Raw genomic sequence first — 24,542 nt, forward strand, 5'->3', positions numbered from 1 at the left:
TAATTGTCTTATAGAATCTATGCCATTAAGTTTGGGGGTATTTGATCTAGTTAGAAAAGTGTCACCAGCGGTATCTCTCTGGGCTTGGTCCCAGGCTCACTCCTCTTTGGTATATTTTTCTCAGACATAAAAATTATATTGAGAAGCTATGGCTAACCAAGTTTGCTGATAATTGCAAACTGGAGGCTGTTATCAAATCCCATTCAGATACTCAAATTCTCCAGCTAGCTCTGAGCCAGTCTGAGCCAAACAAATGTTTGATGTCTCAATCATGGGCTTATCTTCAATAATACAAAGTGCAGCATACTTTCCTTTGGTAGTCTAGCATCACTACTGCTTACTATATAAATAATATTTTACATACATTTGACAGTCATCAGAGACTTAGGAATGTACATTGATAATAGACTCTCCTTTGCCTATTAAGTGTCTCTGGTGGTTAGAAAATCATTCTATCTTGTATAACATTTCCTATATCATTGTGGTACCACCTTGAGTTCTAAAGAAGTTGTAGATCCACTTTATTCATCCCTTATTAGGACTGCCATTGAATACAATGCACCCTTTCAATTGCACCTCACTAAACTTGAGAAACCTCAATGTTTTCCCATCGAAAAGATTATAGGTCTCAATACCCTTAGTCTGATAGAGTAAAAGTCATGTCCCTCTGCTAAGTGCCATGCTAGCTCCTGAGTGGTGGTCGCTGTTTAGCCTTCAGCGCTATGAATGATACTGCACTCTTTGAACTCCTTCACCTCAAGCAGAGGAGCAAACACCTGCTCTAGAGATGTACACCTGTACTACCACTTACACAGCAACAGATGGCATAACAGATACCTCACCCAGTGGATCCCCCATTTCTGGAATAGGCTGCCCTTACATATCAAGCAGAGTATTTAACTAGCAACATTTAAAACCAAGCTGGATAACTAGAGGGGTGATCCTAAAGTTTCACCAGAGATGTCTGTAAAAAATTAACTTAATGGTGGACATTTTTAGCCTCCCACCAATAGTGGATTAAATAGCTGAATGCCTCAAAAGTCTCCTTGGCCATGAACTTAATAAGAACCTATGGACCTATGAGCTGTGTCGATAGGGTATAGTGCACAGGTTTAATTGTGCATCAGCCTTGCATAGGTGCTTACCATGTTATGTATAGTGCCATGAGACTTTTTTTTCTGGATGTTGGTGATAATATGCTTTTAAATGTTAAACATGGGGAAAATTATGAGAAATTAATTTCTTTGTTTTAAAGAATTTAAATGATGACAATTAGTAATGAATAACTTACCTCTGCACCAAACTCACCCTCAGAGAAAATTGAGTTTAAAATTAAAGGAGTGCATGGTGTGCTTCACTCTTTAATGATTATAGTAGGAGTGAAAACACAGGATGGGCATAATATACCAAGGGTGACAGTTAGTGCAAGCAAAGGTGTGTGTTTGTGTGTGTGTGTCTGTGTGTCTGTGTATGCATGTGGGCAAGCATGCATTATATTCAGCTGCAATAATACAGTTATAATTTATTTGTTTATGAACTGTGTATTTTCAAAATGCCAGGAATGGGCGAAGAAATCTTGAACGTTAATTTACTTAGTCCCTAGCCGTGATAAGACCAAACTATCAGAATCAGTCATGTATAACTATATAAGCAAAATCTCAACATTGTAACCTGCGTAAAAGTTACAATAATATAGCAATAGTAATTAGTAGGGCATATAAAATATTGCACGATAACTATAGGAATCAATCAGAAGAGGTCAGAAAAGATTAAGAGAAAAACACAATTCAGAAAGAAAAGATTCAGAAAGAAACAATGGGAGGACATATGCATACCTCACAAATACCCACCAAAATCTAAAACATTTAGGATTTTTGCCTGAAAGTATTTGTACAGATACTTTTATACTCCATGCAAACTCCAAAGAATTTTTCCTTTGGTAGATGGCAAATGTTGGAGGTGTGATGGGTAAGAAAGACATTACTGGGAACATATGTTTTGGGAGTATAATGAGTTGGCAGACTTCAAAAATTCCCTACAGGGGATTCTGTCAGGAATACTGGGTGAGTAAATGAATGAAACCAAGGAAATTATTTCTGAGCTGGGTTACAAGATCGGAATTGCCTAGACATAGTAAAGCCTTGATAAATTTACTTCTGGTAGCTGCCAAAAAAGCAATTACTAGAAAAGGGGAATCTAAATCTAAACCAACTATAATTATAGAAGTGAATACTATAACAGAGATAAAAGAAAAGGAAGTGGGATCTTTAGAAAAGGGTAAAAGTAAATTGCATAGAAAAAATGGAAATTGTGGGAACATACATGAATAAAAATGTTTTGGAGGAGGAATGAGATTTAAGAGAAGGCAGGCATTAAATAATTTCTGTAATGCTTCTTAGCTTATATGATATATAACAACAGATGTGAACTATAATGTTTGTAAAACTGAACTTGTTAATAAGGATCAATTAGTTTTATATAAATGTTTGCGTATGTCATAAGTGATAATTCAATAAAGGTGTTTAAAAAAATAATACAGCAATGGTAGCAGTTATAGTGGGTGCTGTAGTCTTGTGTGATGGACTAGACTTAGTGATATGCCTCATTAAATATTTTATAAATTCATAAAAAGACATGGTTAGAGCAAACGATCATTGTTTCATATTGTACAGGTCACATTCAAATATGTTTACTATATTTAATCTTCCACAGAGTTGTTCATGAGACAAGCAGATCTCATCTTCGAAGCAAAGCAAGTTAACATATTTTTTTTAGAAAAAGCAGTAAGCTGCCCATTCATTTTGCCACTTTCAGGTATTCAGTTCAGTAGGCATTATTTTTTAGACAGCCACACCTTCCAACAACAACAGCAAATGAGCTTCATGTTTACATGTACACAGTTGAAGAATATTTGATTAGTAATTATTTCTTGTGCACTTGGTTTACCACATAGCCAGTGGTTTGCCTGAGTGTCTTTTTAGCTGTTCATTGTTTTTATATGTTTTGATATTCCATTACATTATCATTTCTGAGTTAGAATGTATTATTTAAAAATGCCTAACTACATTGCAATGTTGATTCATTATCCTCAGATAGACTAAATTGTATTTTCAAAGATCACAGGTTTTTGAGATCAAGAGAAAAGACTGACATCCTCACAATCTAATTTGTTTTCTTTTCAGTGAGATGTGATAATGTTGAAATGGAGTTTATTAGTTATGAATGGTATAAGGAATGTAGCTCTGCCATAGGGCTTCCCTCAAAGAAAACTGGGATTTAGTGTGTATACATTTGTACCATAACGGCTTCAGTCTGTTTTGCTCATGGAATGCATTTTTGATTAAATGGCATCTATAGACTAACCTCTATCCATTTCTGTTTCTTTCTGTGACAGGCAAAATTTCTGAGCATTGGTATTTGGCTCATCATGTTTGCAGAATTTATACTTTGAAGTTTGCAACTGAAGTTAGTGAGTGTACATAGAGTGATGATCATTGTTGATAGTGTAGCCTACGATGGAAAATAAAAAAAAATGGGTTTTTCCAGTAGTTAGGAATGGAGTCAATTTCCATGACTTTCTTTTGCACACTGTATGATTCTGAAAAATTACATTAGTTTTTTTTTCAGTTCATGGAGGCTAATGATCTTAATTCACAGAGGCTGCTCCTCTGACTTAAAGTGTTGCCCACTGTTGTTTCTGGTTATCACTGAAGGAAATTAAGTGAAATTAAATTAAAGTGCTATTGGTAAATCTTATCCAGTAGCAAACAGTGCATGTTTCTTCATGGCATATACTGCTTTTGTATGTTTTCTGTCAGCTGATTGTACATTTTATAATCCGTGCTGATGGTTGTTGAGCACGTATTCAGCACCATTTGTGGTCGAGCTAAGTAACATGACTGTTTATGCACTTGTGTAGTTTAAACTTATATTTCATTATTCATGTTATCTTATAATCTGAACCTCCATGAGAGGATAACAAACATGGGCCTCACTTTTTATCTAATTTTATTACATTTCTGTAGGTGGGGCAATATCAAATATGTATGGAATAATGGCTGCTCGTTACAGATACTTCCCAGAAGTCAAATCTAAAGGCATGGCTGCAGTTCCCAAACTGGTTCTCTTTTCTTCAGAGCAAGTAAGTCACTTTTTGACACACTTTCAAATTCAAGGTGTGAAGGTGTTAATCACTGTTGATTATTAAATATGTCTGGCTTGTTACAGAGTCACTATTCAATAAAGAAGGCAGGAGCCGCCCTTGGATTTGGTACAGAGAATGTAATTTTGATCAAATGTGATGAAAGGTAATGTTTCGTGCAACTCTTTGCTTGGTGTATGAAGTGTGTGAGTTGGGTAAATGTCCCGTTCTTGTGCTTTCAGTCGTGCTGCATTGTATTTTGTTGTTGCTTACAGCCTTGCAAAATGTTTCTATTAAGTTGCTTTAGAATTATTTTCCTTTCAAAATATTATCATATTCAATGCTTTCCTTTTCATGTAATTATTACAGGGGTAAAATGATACCAGCAGATTTGGAAGGAAGAATTCTTGAAGCTAAACAAAAGGTGTGTGCCTAATAAATTTGCTCTAGCTTGTAGGAACTCTGATGTTTTAATGACGTGTATGGGTATATTTATGTTGTAATTAACAATGGTGATGTAATAATGCAAATTATAGAAGGGCAAAAATGACCTGTGAGATCACTGCAGAGAAAGCCTTCAGTGGCTGTCAAAATTTTAGAGATGATACAAAAACTATACTTCACTAGTTTGAATGGTGATTATTAAAGGAACTGAGTAACAAATATCAACGATGGCCAGTGCTTCCAGGTGCTTTCTGAAATAAGTAAGAAGCAGTGTATGAAGTGCAACTGAATGAAAAGTACTAAGAAAGCGACCTTATCAGGAGCAGCTTGTTCTACATAATGTAGCTACAAGGATCATAGGGGCATGGAAGCCCTGTCATAATGATGATACCATGTCTTAAGTTAATTTATTAGCCTTCTTTCTGTGTTGCACTTTCCAGGTATTTTACAAGGTGTAGGTAACTGGATTTAATATTCCTATATATTGTTGGTGCTTTATTGGCACATATCTTCTATGAGAATATATGTATCATATTGTTGTCCAGCTGTTTACTTTTTAGTTTCTCTAGATTTTTTCTGTTTACATAAATAAATATGTATTTACTTATTATTTATGTAAATAATGATTTTTATTTATATAAATTGTATTCATTCATTTTGGATATTTTTAAGTCTGGGCTTTGTTCTGACATCAATGTTAATGAATTTGGAACATAATATTAATCTGTACTGATATTTCTGCAATATTTTTATTTGCTTGACATTGACTTAACCTGTTTTCCTTGATTATTTTGATGTGTAGAGTATATATGACTTTTCTGATACTGTTACTTCATATTAAGGGAGTTTTACAAGTATTTTACAGTAAGTGAACTGAGTAGCTTGTCACTTAGAAAAATGGAAGTATAGAGAACATTAAGCTCTTTGTCTTGTGATTTTCTATCACTGTTTATTTTTTAGAGTTGTTTCATTTGAAATACATTTATTTTGGTTTACTTTTACTGGCTGTTCTATTTCTCTTGTGCATGCTAAAAGTACATAAATAATGTTGCTTTTTTCATGGTTTCATTAACTCCTGTATTATTCAGAAGGTGAAACAGCTTGGTATTTTTTGCTGTTTGGTCAAGGCTTGTAGATCCCATCAGAAATACTATGCCTTCATGTTTAATGATTTATTTCTTTGCAATATAATACAAAAGAAAATATTTATTAACATTTGTTTACCAGACTAGTCTGAGTGGGTGAGCTACCCATTTTCATAAGAGTCCCAGGGAGAGAAGCTCAACAATTTTATTAAGAGATACATATACAGTTTTTGATGTAGAATCTCAGAAGCACAACAATATATACAGTCAGAGTTTTGAGAAGAGCTGATAGTATTTCTAGGTTGTATATGATATGGCACAGGTGTTGAAATTATTCAAAGTATAAAAAAATCAACAGTGTAGTCACTATAGAGATATATAATGTAGTATAGTATATATAATGTATGTGTGCGTGTGTGTGTGTGTGTGTGTGTGTGTGTGTGTGTGTGTGTGTGTGTGTGTGTGTGTGTGTCTGTGCCCGTGTGTATGTGTTTAGGTTCTGTCTTTCTTCCAGACACCATTTATATGCTGAATATATCATGTGAAATGCTTGGTTATATGAATCAAAATCTGGAATCAAAATTGCTGGGAGAAATATTAACAATCTTACACATATAGATGATACCACTCTGATGGCTGAAAGTAAGGAAGAGTTGAAGAGGTTGTTGATGAAGTTGAAATAAATTGCAAAAGCTGGCTTGTTGCTCAACTTCAATAAAACAAAAATGATGTCATCAGGCTCTGACAGTTCTTTGAAAATGGATGAGGAACAAATGGAGGCAGTAACAGATTTTATTTGGGTAGATAGTAGCGTTGTCGCCTCACAGTAAGACGCTGTCCGGTTCGACTCTCAGTTAGAGCGTCTTCTGTGTGGAGACATGCGTGAATGGGCATTCCTTCGTTGAAGGTTGTGCATCAGGGCTGGCAACTCGGTACGTAAAAATCAACTGCCAATCATTAGCGGACCGGAGTTCCACTGTGGCGACCCCTAACCGGGAAAAGCCGAAAGTCACAACAACAACAACAGCAATTGTAGCCATGCATTTTTTTTTTTTAGGAGCTTGCCTTTTGGAAGGAAAGCTAGGACAAATTTAGATAAGATTTTGAAGAGTAAAGACATCACATTTTGAGCAAAGGTCTATAGAGTCAATATTGTATTTTCCCACTAATAACATGTGGCTGTGAAAGTTGGTCTATAAATAAGTTTATGTGCCAGAAAAGTGATGCTTATGAACTATGATACAGGAGTGAACATGATAATTTTGTAAACTGCAAGAGGATCAAATTAGTCAGTACTTAAATAAATAAACCCAGACTGTTCCCTGGAAAGCCTAACAGTAAAACTGAAATGCATACTTTCGCCATATAATGCAAATATATGGTTCACTAGAGAAAACAACGCTGAGAAAGATCAAAGGCAGAAGAAGGAGAAGAGAAAAGGGAAGACAAAGAATAAGATGGACAGGCAGCATCACTGAAGCAAGGAATATGAATTTGAAAGGACAGAAAGTAACAGGTTTTGACAGACAGTCCTGGGATACTTAAGAGCTTGAGGTCATGAAGAGCTGGGCTTGACTAAAAAAACTGAAGAGCAACTACTTTGCTCATAGTTTGGTTGCTAAAGTAAGATTGTTCAGGAGACTGCTTTTTAGTTTGTTTTTTGCTTACAACACACAGCAGCAGTATGTGCGCTTGCAGTGCATTACTCTTTATGTACTCTTGGGACTGCAGCATCATGGACAAATCATGACAGATTTGATTTTTAAATGACATTTTTCTCTAAGTTGAAGCAATATCTGCGGGACAATATAAAATGAAGGTGGGTAGGGAATGTCTACCTTCGTATCTGGAAGATAAAAATTGCAGAAAAGTACTAAGCTGCCAGTAAATATGTTTAGGTGCTTTACACGTTCCATATGATGGTTTTGTGCACGTTTGGCCATATAGTTGTATTTAGAATACTTTGATTTCAATCAGATACATGTTTTTATGTATGCATATTTGTTTGGCAGGAAAAGAGACAAGGGGACTGATTCTGGCATATAACAGATTTGTAATAATATGGGATGTGAGGGCACTGAGAATGGTAATATGACATTGTTTGATAATATGGTGTATATAAGGGGAGTAAGAATGTTACATGACATATCTGTTAAAATGGGCATATGAGGGGGTGAATCCATATGACTTATCTGTGTTAAGATGAGACATGTGAGGAGAGTGAGTCTACATGATATATCTGTGTTAATATGAGACATGTGAGAGTACTGTATGCAATATTCTTCCTCTGAAAGGAAATTTCTCTAAAATATACTGAGAAATGTCAATAATAATAATATTATACAGAAAATATCCCTTTTTGCCAAATGAGTAGTAGGAACAGCAATATTATACAATGACCCTCCATTAATATTCCAAAACGTGCAAGCTGATTGGTCAGCATGCCCTTTGTAAATCCAACTTATACTAATGGAAAACATCCGGTCGCCCGGACTTTTTCCTTTAGTATAAGTCTTGATTTTTTTGTGTTTTTGGTAGCAACGGAGAACGGAAGAGCTCTGTTGCTGTAATCTTGCTATAGCGAGATATCTTAAAAAAAAGCAACGAAGATCTTCCTTTCTCCGTTGCTTTTTTTAAAGATACCTTGCTATGTTAAACTCTTTTAACATAGCGAGACACCTTTTAAAAAGCATCTTTCTTTCTCCGTTGCTTCCACACACAGCTGTGATGTACTGTGTAAGCATACGCATGTGCAGTACATCAGAACTGCCGCAGAATACCAGACAGCTGCGGAAGGGCAGCATGGAGGCATTATACAGTGCCATTATTTAAGAAAAGTAAGTATTTTTTTTCTTAAATAATGTCATTGTATAATAGCAATAACCCACTTCTGGGTGTGGGTAATGCTGGATTTACCCACGGTTGTCTTTGTTTGGCCACTCAGGCTTCGTCCTCGTGACCAAACCACACCAACCGTGGGTAAATCCAGCATTACCCACACTCAGGCATGGGTTATTGCTTAATTAACACATCTACAGATGTGAATAAAATTTCTGGAAATACCTGTCCATGTCTTTAATTATAAACATACACATGTGCTAGTTATAGTTCTTATATTCATTTTGTTCTTTTGAATAAATGCCCATTCTTCTTTGTGTAAAAGCATTATAAATGCATGTGAATGGTGATAATGGAAATTAAAAATGAAAACTGAATTTTACTCATAATTGAATGTCTCTATGTGTTGGCTTATCAGCCCTTTCAATATTCTGTTCTACCTTCAGTGATTGTTGTGAGGGGATACAGAATCTCTGGCACTGAGTTGTTGTCAGCACAGGTGGGATGTTTTGTCTCCTTAACCCAGTGTCTTTTAGTGGCTTCAGATGCTTAAACACCCAGAGTACATGGCACAGGTATGCACATACTTCCGCATGCATGGTACAGATTAACAGTGTTTGATGAGCAAGTATATATTTATCAGCCATTTACAGTGCTATACAACTTCTCTCCACCAGGTGGCAGTTTAGCAGTTTAACACCCCCTTGATTGCCTTGAGATGAGTGAATTCATAATGACTGCTCATTCCCATCCCTCTCACCATCTTCTCAGCACTCAGATATTAGTTAAACCTGGATCAGCTGGGCCACAGTTCAGGCTTCTTCCCTCTGTACAGGAGCGGCCTTAGGTCAACTGGTGCCCCACCACTACACCACCTGGTGCCCCCATCCTGCCCTAACTACATTCAATAAATGAAGAAAAGCCTGCTGGGGGGTGCTGCCTAGCGGCCGCCTAGTTGGCCTATGCCTAAGGCCGGCTATGCCTCTGTACCATGGAATGTCATGTCTCCATAGAGATTTTTTTCTGCATGATTCATTATATCTTCTTACTATGTAGCATTGTTAATCTCTTACAATCATCTCTGTCTTATAGGGGTATATTCCACTCTATGTGAATGCAACGGCAGGAACTACAGTGTATGGAGCATTTGATCCCATACATGAGATTGCAGACATCTGTGCAAAATACAATCTCTGGCTTCATGTAGATGTAAGTATATTGTTTTGGTTATTTCTGTTTTTTTCCAAACACTGAGCATTAGAACTTTGTTCTTGCAATGTACATTTTTCTTTGTTTCAACAAATACATTTCACTTGTTTCTACTTATTTTCTACAAAACATTTTCAATGGGCTAAATAATTTTCAAGATTATATTCTAAATAGACCACCTTGTCCTATCCTTGCTTAGTTTTTTTTTTTCCTGGAAAACACATATTTGCTTGGTGTAGATGTAAAGCTCTTCATAAAGTATTTAATTTTAAATATTTTGGGAATAATGCTAAAGCTTAGTTGATGATGGTGCATTTAAATGAAATATAATAGTAAAAAATGTTACCTCAGTTACCTGTATTTCAAAAGGATAGACCATTATTGCAACATGAAAGCAAAATGAAATATTCTGAAATAAATATACATGTATACTATATAAATTAAACACTGTCACAAATATTAAACAGCAGGCAGCATAAAACAGAGCTAAAAGGAAAATATGTCACATAACAGTTAAGAGAGTCAAACTGGTGTTAAGTATGAAGTATTACAGATTGTAGTCCAGCTGGATATAAGGTAGTAAAATGCATTACTATATGCCCCAAATGTAACATCCATATCACTGAGAGCCCTGAAGAAAAGCTGCTCATTTAGGAAGTGAGTAGAATAAAGTCTATTATCTTGCCTTGTGCCACACAGCCTCTGTGTCCTTGGCCTCATTGTAATGTAACCCTGATGCTACTGACTACTAGTCCAAAAATATCCACACATCAGATGCAGATTTCCCAATATTGCAAAACAGGCAGGCCTAGAATGTAGAACAAAAAAAAATGCGTGGTTAACAACAAAGCTGTCACTTTACAGTCTCAAGAATACCAAACAAACTTTGGCATAAATCCTATCTGCAGCAATCAGGGAAGAAAGTAAGTCTGCAAATGAGCTGAAAACTTTGACTTGGACTAGAACAAAGAAAAAAAAAAATAGGCTGACATATTTGAAGTTTATTAAAAATAAATAAAATATGTTTAATTAAAGGTACAGTGTGTTTCTCAGTGCTACTGATTTTTTTTCTGACTGTTGCAGGCTGCATGGGGAGGTGGACTTTTAATGTCAAGGAAGCATCGTCATAAACTGAGTGGTATCGAAAGGTAAAGTAAACAATAAATACTTTACACCTGAATTTCTATGTACTGTCATTTTATTGCATTTCATCACATCATGCAGAAACCCGTTTTATTGCTCCCAAAAAATTATTTGTCAAATGCAAAGCAGACGTGTATCTATCTATCTATATATTATATATAATGTGTGTATACATGTTATTTACTTTTATATGTACACACACACACACACACACACACACACACACACACACACACACACACACACACACACACACACACACACATTTATATATTAGAAAATGTCATTGAACAGACATAACATTTTATTTTGCACCTGAGATGGTGTATTTGCTGAGATATTAAGTGAATGCACTTGAGAACAAATAATTAGCAAACTCAATATAGCCTGGGAGAGAACAGACTTGACAGACAATGAAAAGCTCCTACTAAACTTAAGAAAAATCAATGATGACAAATTGGTAGCTGGTATAGTTCTTTAAAAAAAGTCTTGGCAGTGTCATTTTTCATATGGCAGGAACTCCATGTAGCAGAATACTGAATCAATCGTGCTTTCTAAATCATAGCCTGAAAGACATACAGCATCATATTTTTCAACACTTCGTTTAAGGGGGACTGAATTTAATGGAAGGCTGGATAACAGTCTGTGAATGCCTCCAGACAGATAAACAATGAAAAATGCCACACTAAACACTGTAAGTCCTTCACAAGCCATGGCTGATGATATTACTGAATAATTAGAACTCACGGAGCACTGACACACATAACTAAAACAGAAGTTATCATCACATAATATGAACTGTCTGTGTATTAGGCATATGTATAAAACATTGTTCTTCTCCTAGATTAGATTATATCATGCACAGTGGCAGATTTAGAAAACTACTGAGTGGTAAACACAATTCCTTCATTGTCATTTTTTATATAACTTTGGTGCAAGTGTCCTTTGACTTTTCATAGATCACATTTTTCTTATGGGAGACAAATTTATTTTTTCATGTAGACTGCAAGTGTTTATAAAAACAATTTCCCATTAAATGGCTTCATTTTTCTCTGCATTAAAGGAGTATATGTAGATCTAGAAACTCTGGGTAGGGTATGCATTTGTTTTAGTTCAACATTATAAAGGCTTTACCTTTCCTAATATGATAGGACAATGATACTGCACAAAAATTTACTCAGCACTTCCATAACCCAGTTATTAAATTTACATTAAACAATCAAAAATGAACTCCTGCAAACCTGGTAGTTCACAATTTTTGTTCTCCCTTTATCTGGTTGTAATTAGTCAAGTATCCATGTACTGAAAGAAATGAAAACCTTGGGCTGTAAATACTGATGATCATCATGCCAGAATTCCTACAAATTATTTTCAGCTCCATAAACTACTCTACATGCCATCTCTCCCTCATCACATGGTACAGTCTGGTAGAGGAGTTATCCCTCATCACATGGTACAGTCTGGTAGAGGAGTTGTTCCAGTAAACACCATCTGCAGCTGGTCAGCTAGTGAACCTACCAAAAACACAAAAGAGCAGATTTTGAGACTCTTGTTTCTTTTTCTATATCTGCTTGCAAACTGTAGAATAAACTTCCTGACAATGTCTGGTATATTCCTTAAGAAGCACTTAAAAGCAATTAAAAGTTTGTCTTAAAAGCAGCATATAACTGTGGTATAACATAAGATTCTAACTTATTGCATGTCTAGTGAACACAGACAGCTTGTAAATGGTTCATCTTCCAGGCCCCTTATTGTAAATGTTTCATCTCCTAAGATCCTGCTTACACTACACAAGGGTACCAGAACTTGTCAGAGAAGATTTCTGATTCATGGTTAGGCTTAAAAAGGCCCCGGTTGTCATCTGTGAACCTATGAAGTTATAGCACAATGCTTAAATAAAAGATCTTTTATAGTATTTATATTCTGTTTACTAATTATATACTTTATACTGGATTGGAACTGGATTCACATCTGATAATTTACAGTTTGTTTTGTGTAAATGCGAACTGGCTGCAATTTCACTACAAACTGGCATCATTTTGACTCTTCAGTTTTTGCTCACCTACTACTATTGCCACTCATACATTTATGTAAATTAATCCTATTAATGACATGCATTATTTTCTGTGCTGTTACTTGCACTAACCCCCAGATTCTCTATGCCTTGCATGGCATGCAAGATCAGTGCAGGAGCTCTAGCAGGCAATATGTCTGCCATGCAATCCTGGAACAGCCTGCAGGGGTGTGCACAAGCACTCCTGAACTAGTCCTGCACGGACTAAGCCCCTGTATGCAAATCACCCTATTTGCCGGAGAAATCCATGCAAATGAGGTGAATTTGCGATCCAGGAAGCATGCAACCGGCCATGCAGGACTAGTGCAATCTGTAGAAATGTACTCGGTTAGTAACAGAGTACATTTCTGCAAAATCCAAAACAGAGCTGTGACAGCTCCAGATAAAGGCTGCATATCAGTTAGGAAGCATGCCAATGGCTAAGTATAAGGCCATTGGCATTGCAAACAGCCAAAAAAATAAAAATATCAACTTTTATTTTTTTTTTAGCTGATCTCGACTGTTTAAGTGTAGGGCAGCAGCACACAAATGGGATCGGGGGAAAATAACAAAATAAACCTAAATTAAGCATTCTAACTAAAATCACTATTCTGCCATGCAAGTCAATGGCAGGCAGAAGACAACATGGCCAGTGAGTAGTGGTTGCTAAGGGGGGAGGCTCAGTGTGAGACAGGTAACTATGCATTAGCAGGCAATCCTATGCAAATGAGGGGAATGATAGTGAATCCCAGTTTTCCCCTGCATGTTAGTCAGGTCTCAACAGTGTAAGAGTAGGAATAGCTTGGCGCAAGCCTAGGAGTTAGCTGACATCATGGGGGTGTGTGTCAGGAATACTGTAAGTGGATTGCAGCCCTGTGGCCCAGGTCTGCTCCTAGCTTAGCACAGCTAAGCTAGGGGGTATGTCTGAATCTGCATAGCACTCTTTACATTGCCTAAGCGGGTGTGCGTGCCACGCACTGGGTTTTAAAGGTTTTAATAAAAAGTTAAACCAGGAAATAGCAGCACTGTGCACATTTGAGCACTCTGTTTGTGTGGCGCACCCCTGGGTTTAAACAGGAAGGCAATGGTAAGGGAAAACAGCAGCAGGAAGGTAATCTAGGAGAACTAGCATTGCTGGCAGGTGAAATGTATCAGAATCATCCAATTATACAGGCAGCAGACCAGCACAGCCCAGAACACTACTATAAACTATGCAAACACCTTCCCCTCTGTTTTTCCCACACTCTACACCACTGGTGTAAACAAGTGGGGAACTTTTAATACTCACAACAGCAAAATGATAGGGGCTGCAATAGCTATCATACAACAACTTGTGGAAGAGGCTGAGGGTGGTGATGACGTGAATGCTGTTGACCAACCCACAGTGAGGAGACGGAGATGAGTATACAGACCCAGGGTAACCTACCAGGGGCTACATGAGCTGGTGATAGTGGAGCACTATAGGGTGGACATGGACATCCTACAGCAAATTGTTGAGCTGTGCCGGCCATGCCTGTTACACAGAACTAACAGAGGGGAACCCATCCCAGTGGATACCAAGGTATGTTTAGGCCTAAGAATGCTAGCTACAGGTACCTTCCAAAGGCCAACTGGGGATATGATGGGGATCTCACAGGCATCAGCATCCAGGGTACTCCACCAGTTCCTGGATGCCATGTCAGCATGCCAGTGAGCACATATATTTCCCCAACACCCGTGAGGCGTTGGTCAGCAATATGCAACTGTTCCACCAAATAGCAGAATACCCTGAGGTAGTGGGTGCTATAAACTGCACGCACATATGCATCAAACCACCACCCAGTGAGCGGGGTAGGGTCTACATCAACTGCAAGGCCTTCCCCTCCATCAACTGCCAGGTCATGTACGATGCCCAAGGCATAATAATGAATGTGTGTGCTGGCTGCCCTGGAAGCTATCACGATTCCCACATCTGGCATCTGACGCAGCTGTACCAGAGATTTGCCAATGGGGACATCCCTCACAATCACCTAGTGGGGGATGCTGGATACCCACTGATGACACCCATCAGAAATTCACACACACCCGAACAAGAACTCCATAATGAGGCACATACACAGACCAGAATTATAGTAGAGCATGTGTTTGGGATGCTCAAGTCACGGTTCCAATGTCTGGACACATCCTGTGGAGCCTTGCAGTACTCACCAGCTACATGTACCCAAATTGCCCTAGTATGTGCCATGCTACACAATATGATTCTGTGGAAAAAGTTGCAGTAGGAACAGCATGGGGCAGGGCCACACAGGCCCCCACCATTGCCAAGGCCTGCACAGGCACAGAGTGACTCAGAGGAGGAACAACATGAGCCTGCCCCAGTAGGCAGAAGGAGGTGTGCCCAGTATGCCCTGGCCTTGGCAAAGAGGCAACACATAGCACCTACACTGACACAGGAGGGACCCAGTGAATAACACCTCTCTCTGACTCTTACATACAGTAAAAGGGATGCCAAACATTACACTACCTGTGCTCAACCATGTGTAGGGAGTGTACCATGTACATCTGACATAGGCAGCCCTGCAGCACCACCATCAATAATGGGACACCCACAAGGTGAGTGACTCACACATGCCAGACAGGGGAGTTCACATACCCAACAACAGTCACAGCCAGCAGGACAGGTGTAGACAAACACAAACAAAGGCTGTGCTATGGCCTCTGAATGAGGCCGGTGGGTAACCCCTCCAGGCCTACATAGACAGACTACAGCAGGTCTGGCAGTGGGATGTCAATTCTGAAGGCTAGGAAGTCAGAAACTAATATGTAGGTAAATAAAAGCTAAGATCTGTAGTACACTGGTATGCCTCTAGTCAGCATGATAGGTAAGACTACAGAATTAAATGGAGTACCTGACATGCCAGTACAGTCATAGCAAATGTGTACAAGTGTCAGGTGTGCCCCCCCATCCTACATAGACATGTAGAAACAGTCAGGTGTCCCCCCAATCCTGTGTAGAAATGTAGTAACAGTCAGGTGTGCCCCCCCAAATCCAGTGTAGAAATGTAGAAATAGGTGTGCTCCCCCATCCTACAAAGAAATGTAGTAAAAGGCAGGTGTGCCCCCAATCCTGTGTAGAAATGTAGAAATAGTCAGGTGTGCCCCCCCTATCCAATGTAGAACGTAGTAACAGTCAATGCCAAATGATTGACGAATACCCTGCAGAAACAGTATGCTACCTGTAGGTGTACAACACATAGGTCAGCACTGCAGTACAGACTACCTGGACTTGATCCACACATTCAGTACAGATGGCCATACTGGGCATGCTCACACACTTAGAGAAACGAAGGCAATGTCAGTCAATAACATACTGAAAGGTCATATTGGGCATACTCACGCACTTAAACACATGAAGGCCATGTCTGCAAACACCAGTGGACCAAACCTATCTGGCAGTTGAAGATGTTAGTTCAGACACTCCTCAGTATGCACCACACATGCTTTGCACACACATTGGACAGAAATACAGACATATATCTAAGGACAACACACTATAATAAGTCAAAGGTAGACGTACATAGATGTGTGGAAGAGGGTGACTGTGACAAGGAGCCATGCAGGCCTGTCCCACCCAGCACACAGCCAAAGGGCCACAACCACACGAGGTTCAGATGTCACTCACTGTAGATACTAGCCACTGGTATCCATCAACATTACAGACTATGTGGTGCACGTGCTAGCTGTGCAATATGACTGTACAAGGAAGTAGTCATCTAGCAGCTGTATACATTTACCTGTGGAATATGACCCAGTGTGTGGCTGCATGTGGTGTGTCAACCTCTAGATGAATGGGTTATGGCCCATGCACATGCACTGCCTTCCCCATAGCCCTACTATGACAAGCCTGCTGAGCTCATCCACTGTGAAATACACCTTTGGGAGAGTTGTAGCCCAGTAATCTCTGTGGTGCATCCCATAACTGCGTACTGCTGTAGTGTGATTAACTAGTTAGGTAGGAGTTCCAATCCCAGACATGGCAACTGTGTGTGCGTGTGTGCGTGTGTGTGTGTGTGTGTGTGTGTGTGTGTGTGTGTGTGTGTGTGTGTGTCTGTGTAGAGAGCAATGCTTCTTAGGGTAGTCACACTCCCTACAACTCAAATGCTCTACTTTGGTAAGGCTGCTGATGTCATCCACCTAGAAAAACACCTCTGGGAAGGTTGTAGCCCAGTAATCTCCGTAGCGCATCCTATAACTGGGTACTGCTGTAGTGTAATTAGTTAGGTAGGAGTTCTAATCCCAGACTTGGCAAGTTTGTGTGTGTGTGTGTGTGTGTGTGTGTGTGTGTGTGTGTCTGTCTGTGTAGAGAGAAATGCTTTTTAGGGTAGTCACACTACCTACAATTCAAATGCTCTACTTTGGCAAGGCTGCTGATGTCAACCACCTAGAAATACACCTCTGGGAAGGTTGTAGCCCGGTAATCTCCGTAGTGCATCTTATAACTGCATACTGCTGTAGTGTGATAAACTAGTTAGGTAGGGGTTCTAATCCCAGATGTGGCAAATGTGTGTGTCTGTCTGACTCTGTGTAGAGAGCAATGCTTTTTAGGGTAGTCACACTCCCTACAATTCAAATGCTCTACTTTGGCAAGGCTGCTGATGTCTTCCACCTAGAAATACACCTCTGGGAAGGTTATAGCCCAGTAATCTCCGTAGTGCATCCTATAACTGCATACTGCTGTAGTGTGATAAACTAGTTAGGTAGGAGTTCTAATCCTAGACGTGGCAAGTGTGTGTGTGTGTGTGTGTGTGTGTGTGTGTGTGTGTGTGTGTGTGTGTGTGTGTGTCTGTCTAACTCTGTCTGTGTAGAGAGCAATGGTTTTTAGGGTAGTCACACTCCATATAATTCAAATGCTCTACTTTGCCAAGGCTGTTGATGTCATCCACCTGGAAATATACTTCTGGGAAGTTTGTAGCCCAATAATCTCCGTAGCACATCCTATAACTGTGTACCGCTGTAGTGTGTTAGAATAGGTAGGAGGTTTAGTCCCAGACCTGGAAAGTGTGTGTGTGTGTGTGTGTGTGTGTGTGTGTGTGTGTGTGTGTGTGTGTAGAAGCAATGCATTTTAGGCTAGTCACATTCACTACAATTCAAATGCCCTACTTTGGCAACCCTGCTGATGTCATTCACTGTGAAATACACCTTTGGGGAAGGAGAACTCCAGTAATCTCCGTGGTGCATCCTATAACAGCATCATGCTGTAGTGTAATATAGAACTCTGGTAGGGGTTCTATCCCCACACATGGCACTGGTGGATGTTTTGTGTGTGTTTCTATGCTTGTGTAGGGAGCAATGCATTTTAGGCTAGTCACACTCACTACAATTCAAATGCCCTACTTTGGCAATCCTGCTGATGTCATTCACTGTGAAAAATACCTTTTGGGAAGGAGAACTCCAGTAATCTCTGTGGTGCATCCTATAACAGCATCATGCTGCAGTGTGATATAGAACTCTGATAGGGGTTCTATCCCCACACATGGCACTGGTGGATGTTTTGTGTGTGTTTCTATATTTGTGTAAGAAGCAATGCATTTTAGGCTAGTCACACTCGCTACAATTCAAATGCCCTACTTTGGCAATCCTGCTGATGTCATTCACTGTGAAATATACCTTTGGGGAAAGAGAGCTCCAGTAAACTCCATGGCGTGTCCTATAATGGCATAGTGATGTATAATATACTAGTTAGGTAGGAGTTCTAATCCCAGACTTGACAGATGTATGTGTGTGTCTGTGTTTGTCATTCGTTTCCTGTGTGGCGGTGGCTGTGAGTGTGTAACAACTGGACTCAATTGGGAGTGGGTTTTGCAAACTTATTTGATGGGCCAAATATATATCACAATGTCCACTGTACACGGATAACAGATGTGAAATAGCCAAGAGGCTGAGGTGCAAATACATACCCCTAACTGTGACATCAATGCCAGCTGAACAATGTTAGCAAAACCTGTATTACCCAGGGTACACTCTCAACCCATGTCTCATACACACACACTTGCCTAGACAACAGCCGCTATGTTGGTAGTACCCTGCATATTGCCCCCTAATAGTAACCATGGTGTGATTGCAGTGGGCTACAGAGGGCATGGCACCCTATTCATCAGTCCAATAGGCATGTACATGCCGACAGTGCACCTCCTCCATGTTCCCCACTTGACACCTGCAACACATGTGGTGCCATCAAATGTGACCCAAAAAGGACATAACATGCCTGAAACACAAGCCCTGTGTGGACAGATGCCACTGACACCAGGGAATACTGGTATCATGCTATCACTGTAGGTGCAGGGCCAACCCACTGTCCATGAACAGTTACCACCACATGATTCCAGGACTGGCACATCTGATGATAACGATCAGTGTACACAACATAGGCCAGACACCCCAGGTACAGTTCCACATGTCACTGTACACGCATGTGGGAGGTGTGCACATCCCAGATACTGTCCATATCATGGACTAAGGAAGACATACATGGTAAGCAATGCACAGCATTAGCCACACACACTAGTCACCCAGGTGACTGGATGGTGAATACAATACCCACCTGTGTGGGCAACTCCAAACACAACAGCCCTGAACCACAATGCAGATCATTGTCATGTGGGCTGATGCCAAGCTATATCCTTGTATAGCCATCTGGCACCATCAACCACAACACACTTGTGAAGCAGTGCACACATGCATGTCAGTACTGGCACCCATGTCTGTGTGTGTGGTGTATGATGCATATGACCACATTCACACTCACTACGACCCCCATACTGAAGCATGCTGTCTGATGTCAGACACCTCCACATACCCTATGCACATATAACCTCCATATGACCCCTGTGGTGCATGTGATACCTGCACAGTACTGTGTTGTGGCAATCCCACTAGTGATGAGTTGTATTCCTGGCCCTGCCAAGTGTGGCAATGTGTGTGTCTCCCTGAGAGAGCGTGGCTGTGTTGACGCTGACACGTGTTCATGCGGGCAGGCATGGGTACTACACCTACCACATAGCTACCATATCCCTGTTGCAGATGTCACTCACCATCACATATACGTTCTGAGGGCTCCCCAACGTGTAACCTATGTGGCGCATCCAGTAACTACATGGACATGTGATAGCACTGCATAGTCTTTGGGGGTTTGATACCCTGTACTTGTAGGTGTGTGACACAAACATGCGTACGTTTTACTCTCCCACCCCTCCGTGGGTTTTATGTGCCTCTGTCTGCCTCTCTTACTCCCTCTCTGGTGGATGTGGAGACTTACACCTGCTTTGCTTAGGCAGCAGCATTTGTTTTTTAAGTGATGCTCATGATCAGCTGATGGTCTCTGCACAAATTGCAGCCCTCCTCTAGCTGATTGCATGTGGAACAGCTGTGGTAACGTTCCCATAGCCAATTGCATGGAACACACACCAATATCTAGGAACATCATGTTGCTGTTGGGCCTTTCATTCACTGTGAGTAGGAACTCGATCTGTTGTTTGGCAAACAGCATCTCAGATGGATTGTGGTGTACCTCTAACAACATACGCTGTGGAGACAGGCCAACACACAGGAGGGGGATGTGCATGACCTGACTACAGACTGTAAGTGCTGCTATACTGCATTTGGAGTAATGTTGGTTTAACAGGCTGTGTGTGGATATGGCTGTCCCACATGTTTACATACCTGCCATATCAGTGCTATGTTAATGAGGGAACACCCATTTGTAGGGCCATCTGCAGACTGGCCAGTGTGTAGTGCCTTTTGTTTCAGGTGTTACCCACTGAGCACCTATCTGTGAACTGCAGAAGGTAGTGTGAGGATTTCAGTCTGTATATGGTGACATCCATGAGAGTTCCTGACTTCAAATCCCTCATAGGACATATGGTGCAACAAACCCTGTTACAACATTAAATGAATGAGATTATCACAGCAACATGTCAATATTGGCCCTGTGTATGTGCCTCCAGCCACAACCCTGACAACCTTTGTACATATGTCATGCAGTAAGGGCTGCATATGTACTGGACACCATAATTAGTGACATATCTGATAACAACCCAGTGAGATATCAGACTGCTACACATGTAATGTACAGTATGGGTTATATTTGATGACATAATCTGGAAATTCTGTGGTTGTGTGTACAGTACTGAGGTCTGTGTACTTATGGTGATTGTCAGCAGTGTGTGTATTGTTAATATGTACCTTGGCCTGTATACAGACTGTGGTAGATGTCATTGTTCTTGGTCCTGTTCTATCTGATGTTACATGCTGCTCCACTGTATGTTACCCTGTTGGCTTATATGTTTGTAGGGCCATGCACGCACATGTCCCATACCATACATAGGCCGCGGACCACACTGTGTAGTGGCCCATTACATGTAGGGTTAGTGTGTGGGTGGCACATATGAGGTTGTTGTTGAACAGATAGTCCATATACTGTAATAATACACTAGCATGCCATATGTAGCTGTGGCTGTGTTCACATTAGTTGTGGTGATGCACTTACACACAGGTGTATGTTACTCTGTGCAGTGGCATGCCTGTAGAGCCTGCTATGCCATACAGACTGTTCTGTTTGTTGATGTGCTTGTGATAGTGTCAGTTGTGCCTTGTTATGTAACAGTTACATTCCAGTGTGTCAACTGAGGTCTTTACCCCCTAGGGATTGTCTACAGAGTGTAGTTAGAGGCTGCTGAACTATACACCTGCATTACTTACCATTGATTTTTTTGGTATCCTGTGGCCCAGTCTGTCTTTATTATTGTACTACTTGATGGCTTTGGCCTGGACAGCAACATTTGTTAACATTTCTGGACTACTGAATTAATATACCTGTTTCATAGTTGCATTACTTAGTTTATATGGATATCCATGTCTAGGCAGTTATATGACATGGCATATACAACTGTAATAGTACACAAATAAAGCTTTCCCATTTATGCAGACCTGTGTGTGGTGTTATAGCCTTTGATATCTCTGTGGGTATATGTTGCAGGCAATGAATGTCATTTGTATGGGTGGCTCATACAGTCTCCAGTTGGTAAGGTGGTAACTGTAGGAATAGTGGCTGTTCCATATTGTGTGCACGTACTACATATGTAACTTAATGTACATATATCTGCGTGTGTATGTGTAGTTACATATATATCTATATATATATGTATACATATATATGTATATCTGTATCTGCATATATGTGTCTGTGTATATGTATCCTAGGGATGCCCATGCCATGTCTGGTCCTGGTTATGGGATCTGCAACACTTGGTAGTGTATTGCAGGGGTGATGTGTTTGGCTGTTGGGGGTATACCTATTTGTACAAGATGTGTACTGTTTGGGCCCTCTCAACCCCATTAACGTTGCATGTGGACATGTATGTTTTTATTTCCCCATTGTTATCTATGGATGTATGTCCGTATACACCTATATATATATATATATATATATATCTGCTGACATATATATATAACCTGCTGTATATATTTAGACATATAGATGTAGACATACATATCTATAGATGTACGCATTTGCATGTATATATGTTCATATATATTTCTATATATGTATATATTTCTATATATGTATATATATATATATATATATATATATATATATATATATATATATATATATACATATCTACATATATAGATATGTTGTATCTATTTAGATATTAATATATTTACGCACACACATACATCTAAATGTTGGAATACATTCTCTGTACTGTTGCATGACTGGGCTGGATGATATGTTTTTGAAAACATCCAAGTCAAGTATATCTGGCGTGGCTTAGTGGCAAATCTGTTTGTCTATGGTGTGCAGGGTCGTGGGTTTGAGCCTTACAGAGGCTGTTTGCTTTGTTGCTGAGCAGAACACGGGCCATTGGATACAGAATGATTAAGGCAGTTTTGATCAGTTGTAAGTGGGTTTGCGCAATGGTAACCATTGCTAACCTGCTGTTACATCTGCTTACAGAGAGTTAGCTTTATAATTGCTTAACCAGTGTAGTCATTGCTTACCGCTGTGCAAATGGGCTTAAGCCCACTTTCTAGTGTGCAAATATGTTTACTACTGCTTATTTGTGCTTAACTGTGTTTACTAGTGCCTTATTCATTATGACACTGACACCTCACATGTGCATTTACTGCAGTACTTCAGTTCATGAAAATATGTTATTTAGTGGGTTAGGCAACATAAATATTGGCCATGACGTGCTTTGCCATGGAAAATGAAATGTGCTGTAGTGGGACTCAAACCAGGAATGCCTGCTTTTAAGGGGAATGCTTTGCCCACTACACTATTGCTATACTGACTCATTTGCATATATCTTCTTTGTTATCCTCTTCAGCCATTTAAGCTGCATTAACCGTAGCTAAGCAATGGGCACACCCGCGCACCTATGGTTAGCTTTAATTGGATTTTTATAAAATATAAAGGGTTTCTTCATTTTATGTATGTATACTATTGCTGTTGTACACAAGGCGGACTGTTAGTGGGGATATGTGATCACCTATGAGCGGTCTCGCTCATTCCATACTCCTTTCTGCTGTTCTTCATTGTGGGGGTGTGTATATTCTGAGAGCTTTGCTCTCAGACATGCCCCCCTACACTCTTACACACTCTCTGTAAGCTTAGGAGCTCAGGCAGCGTGCTTCATTATTATGCATGGCGCGCTGCCGTCCTGCTCCTAAACGGCCGTCTCTGTGCAGGACTAAGGTAGTCCTGCACAGAGGATTAGTAAATCCGGGGGTAAGTCTTGCTAGGACCATTTTTATTCACTGTCAGTCACTTACACAGCTATGCTTGTACACACAGTATATAAAAGCATCCTTTGAATAACTATTGAATAAACAATTGAATGTACTATTTTCTATTGTTTATAGTAAGTCTGATTACTTTTACAGTTATTCTTTATTCTTATTGCTGTTTTTTGACAAATGATATTACTATAGCTATCATTTCACATGCCATCAGTACTTTATGCATTGCACATATAGATTAAGGACTAACTTCTGTCTTCTGCAATTTGAGAGGATGTTTAACTCCTGTGTTTTCTGATGATGTACCAGATTAGGTAAGAATCTAATCTGTTTTATGAAATCTAAAAAAAAAAATACTGAACTGAGGGATATTGATTCCATTTAGCATAAAACATTGCTTTTAGATAAAAAAAAAATAGTAACTGTAATACAGTAGAAAGTCGATTATCTGAACATTGATTATCTGAAATGTCAATTATCAGAACCAGTCTTCCAAAGTTTTTGGGTAGGAAAAATCATTAAGGCTGCATTAGTATCTGGTTCAGTTATATGTCTGATTATCCAAACTACCCTCGGTCCCAATTAATTCAGATAATCGACTCTTTACTGCAATTTAAATTGAATGCAGTCATTCAGGGACAGGTTTATGCTTGGTGGGACACAAAAGATAAGCACTGAAAATATTTTAATAGAGCAGACCAAGTTGTTGTCAAATTCATAAATGAGGTCAAAGTGGTATAAATAAATTGCTAATTTATAAGAACCATGACTTAATGCTGAGAATTACCGAAATTATAAATGAATGTTTTCTGACAAATAAAGTTTTAATACTCTTTTGGGTAAATTA

General features: G+C 39.5%; 1 protein-coding gene across 3 annotated transcripts in view; it reads left to right on the forward strand.

Annotated features, from left to right (window-relative positions):
- GAD1 (glutamate decarboxylase 1) overlaps positions 1-24,542 on the forward strand; it is a 357,526-nt gene that overhangs the window by 169,805 nt on the left and 163,179 nt on the right. For 2 of the 3 annotated variants that reach the window (XM_044075515.1, XM_044075514.1), the window contains exons 8-12: positions 4,026-4,141; positions 4,228-4,307; positions 4,511-4,565; positions 9,601-9,717; positions 10,801-10,865. In XM_044075515.1, the coding sequence (XP_043931450.1) occupies positions 4,026-4,141; positions 4,228-4,307; positions 4,511-4,565; positions 9,601-9,717; positions 10,801-10,865 (433 nt within the window). Of the gene's footprint in view, positions 1-4,025; positions 4,142-4,227; positions 4,308-4,510; positions 4,566-9,600; positions 9,718-10,800; positions 10,870-24,542 lie in introns of those variants that run through there. The other variant, XM_044075516.1, reaches the window with a different exon arrangement.

Source organism: Protopterus annectens, chromosome 6.part1 (assembly GCF_019279795.1).
Source record: "Protopterus annectens isolate FY-2018-M chromosome 6.part1, PAN1.0, whole genome shotgun sequence".
NCBI lineage: Eukaryota > Metazoa > Chordata > Ceratodontiformes > Protopteridae > Protopterus > Protopterus annectens.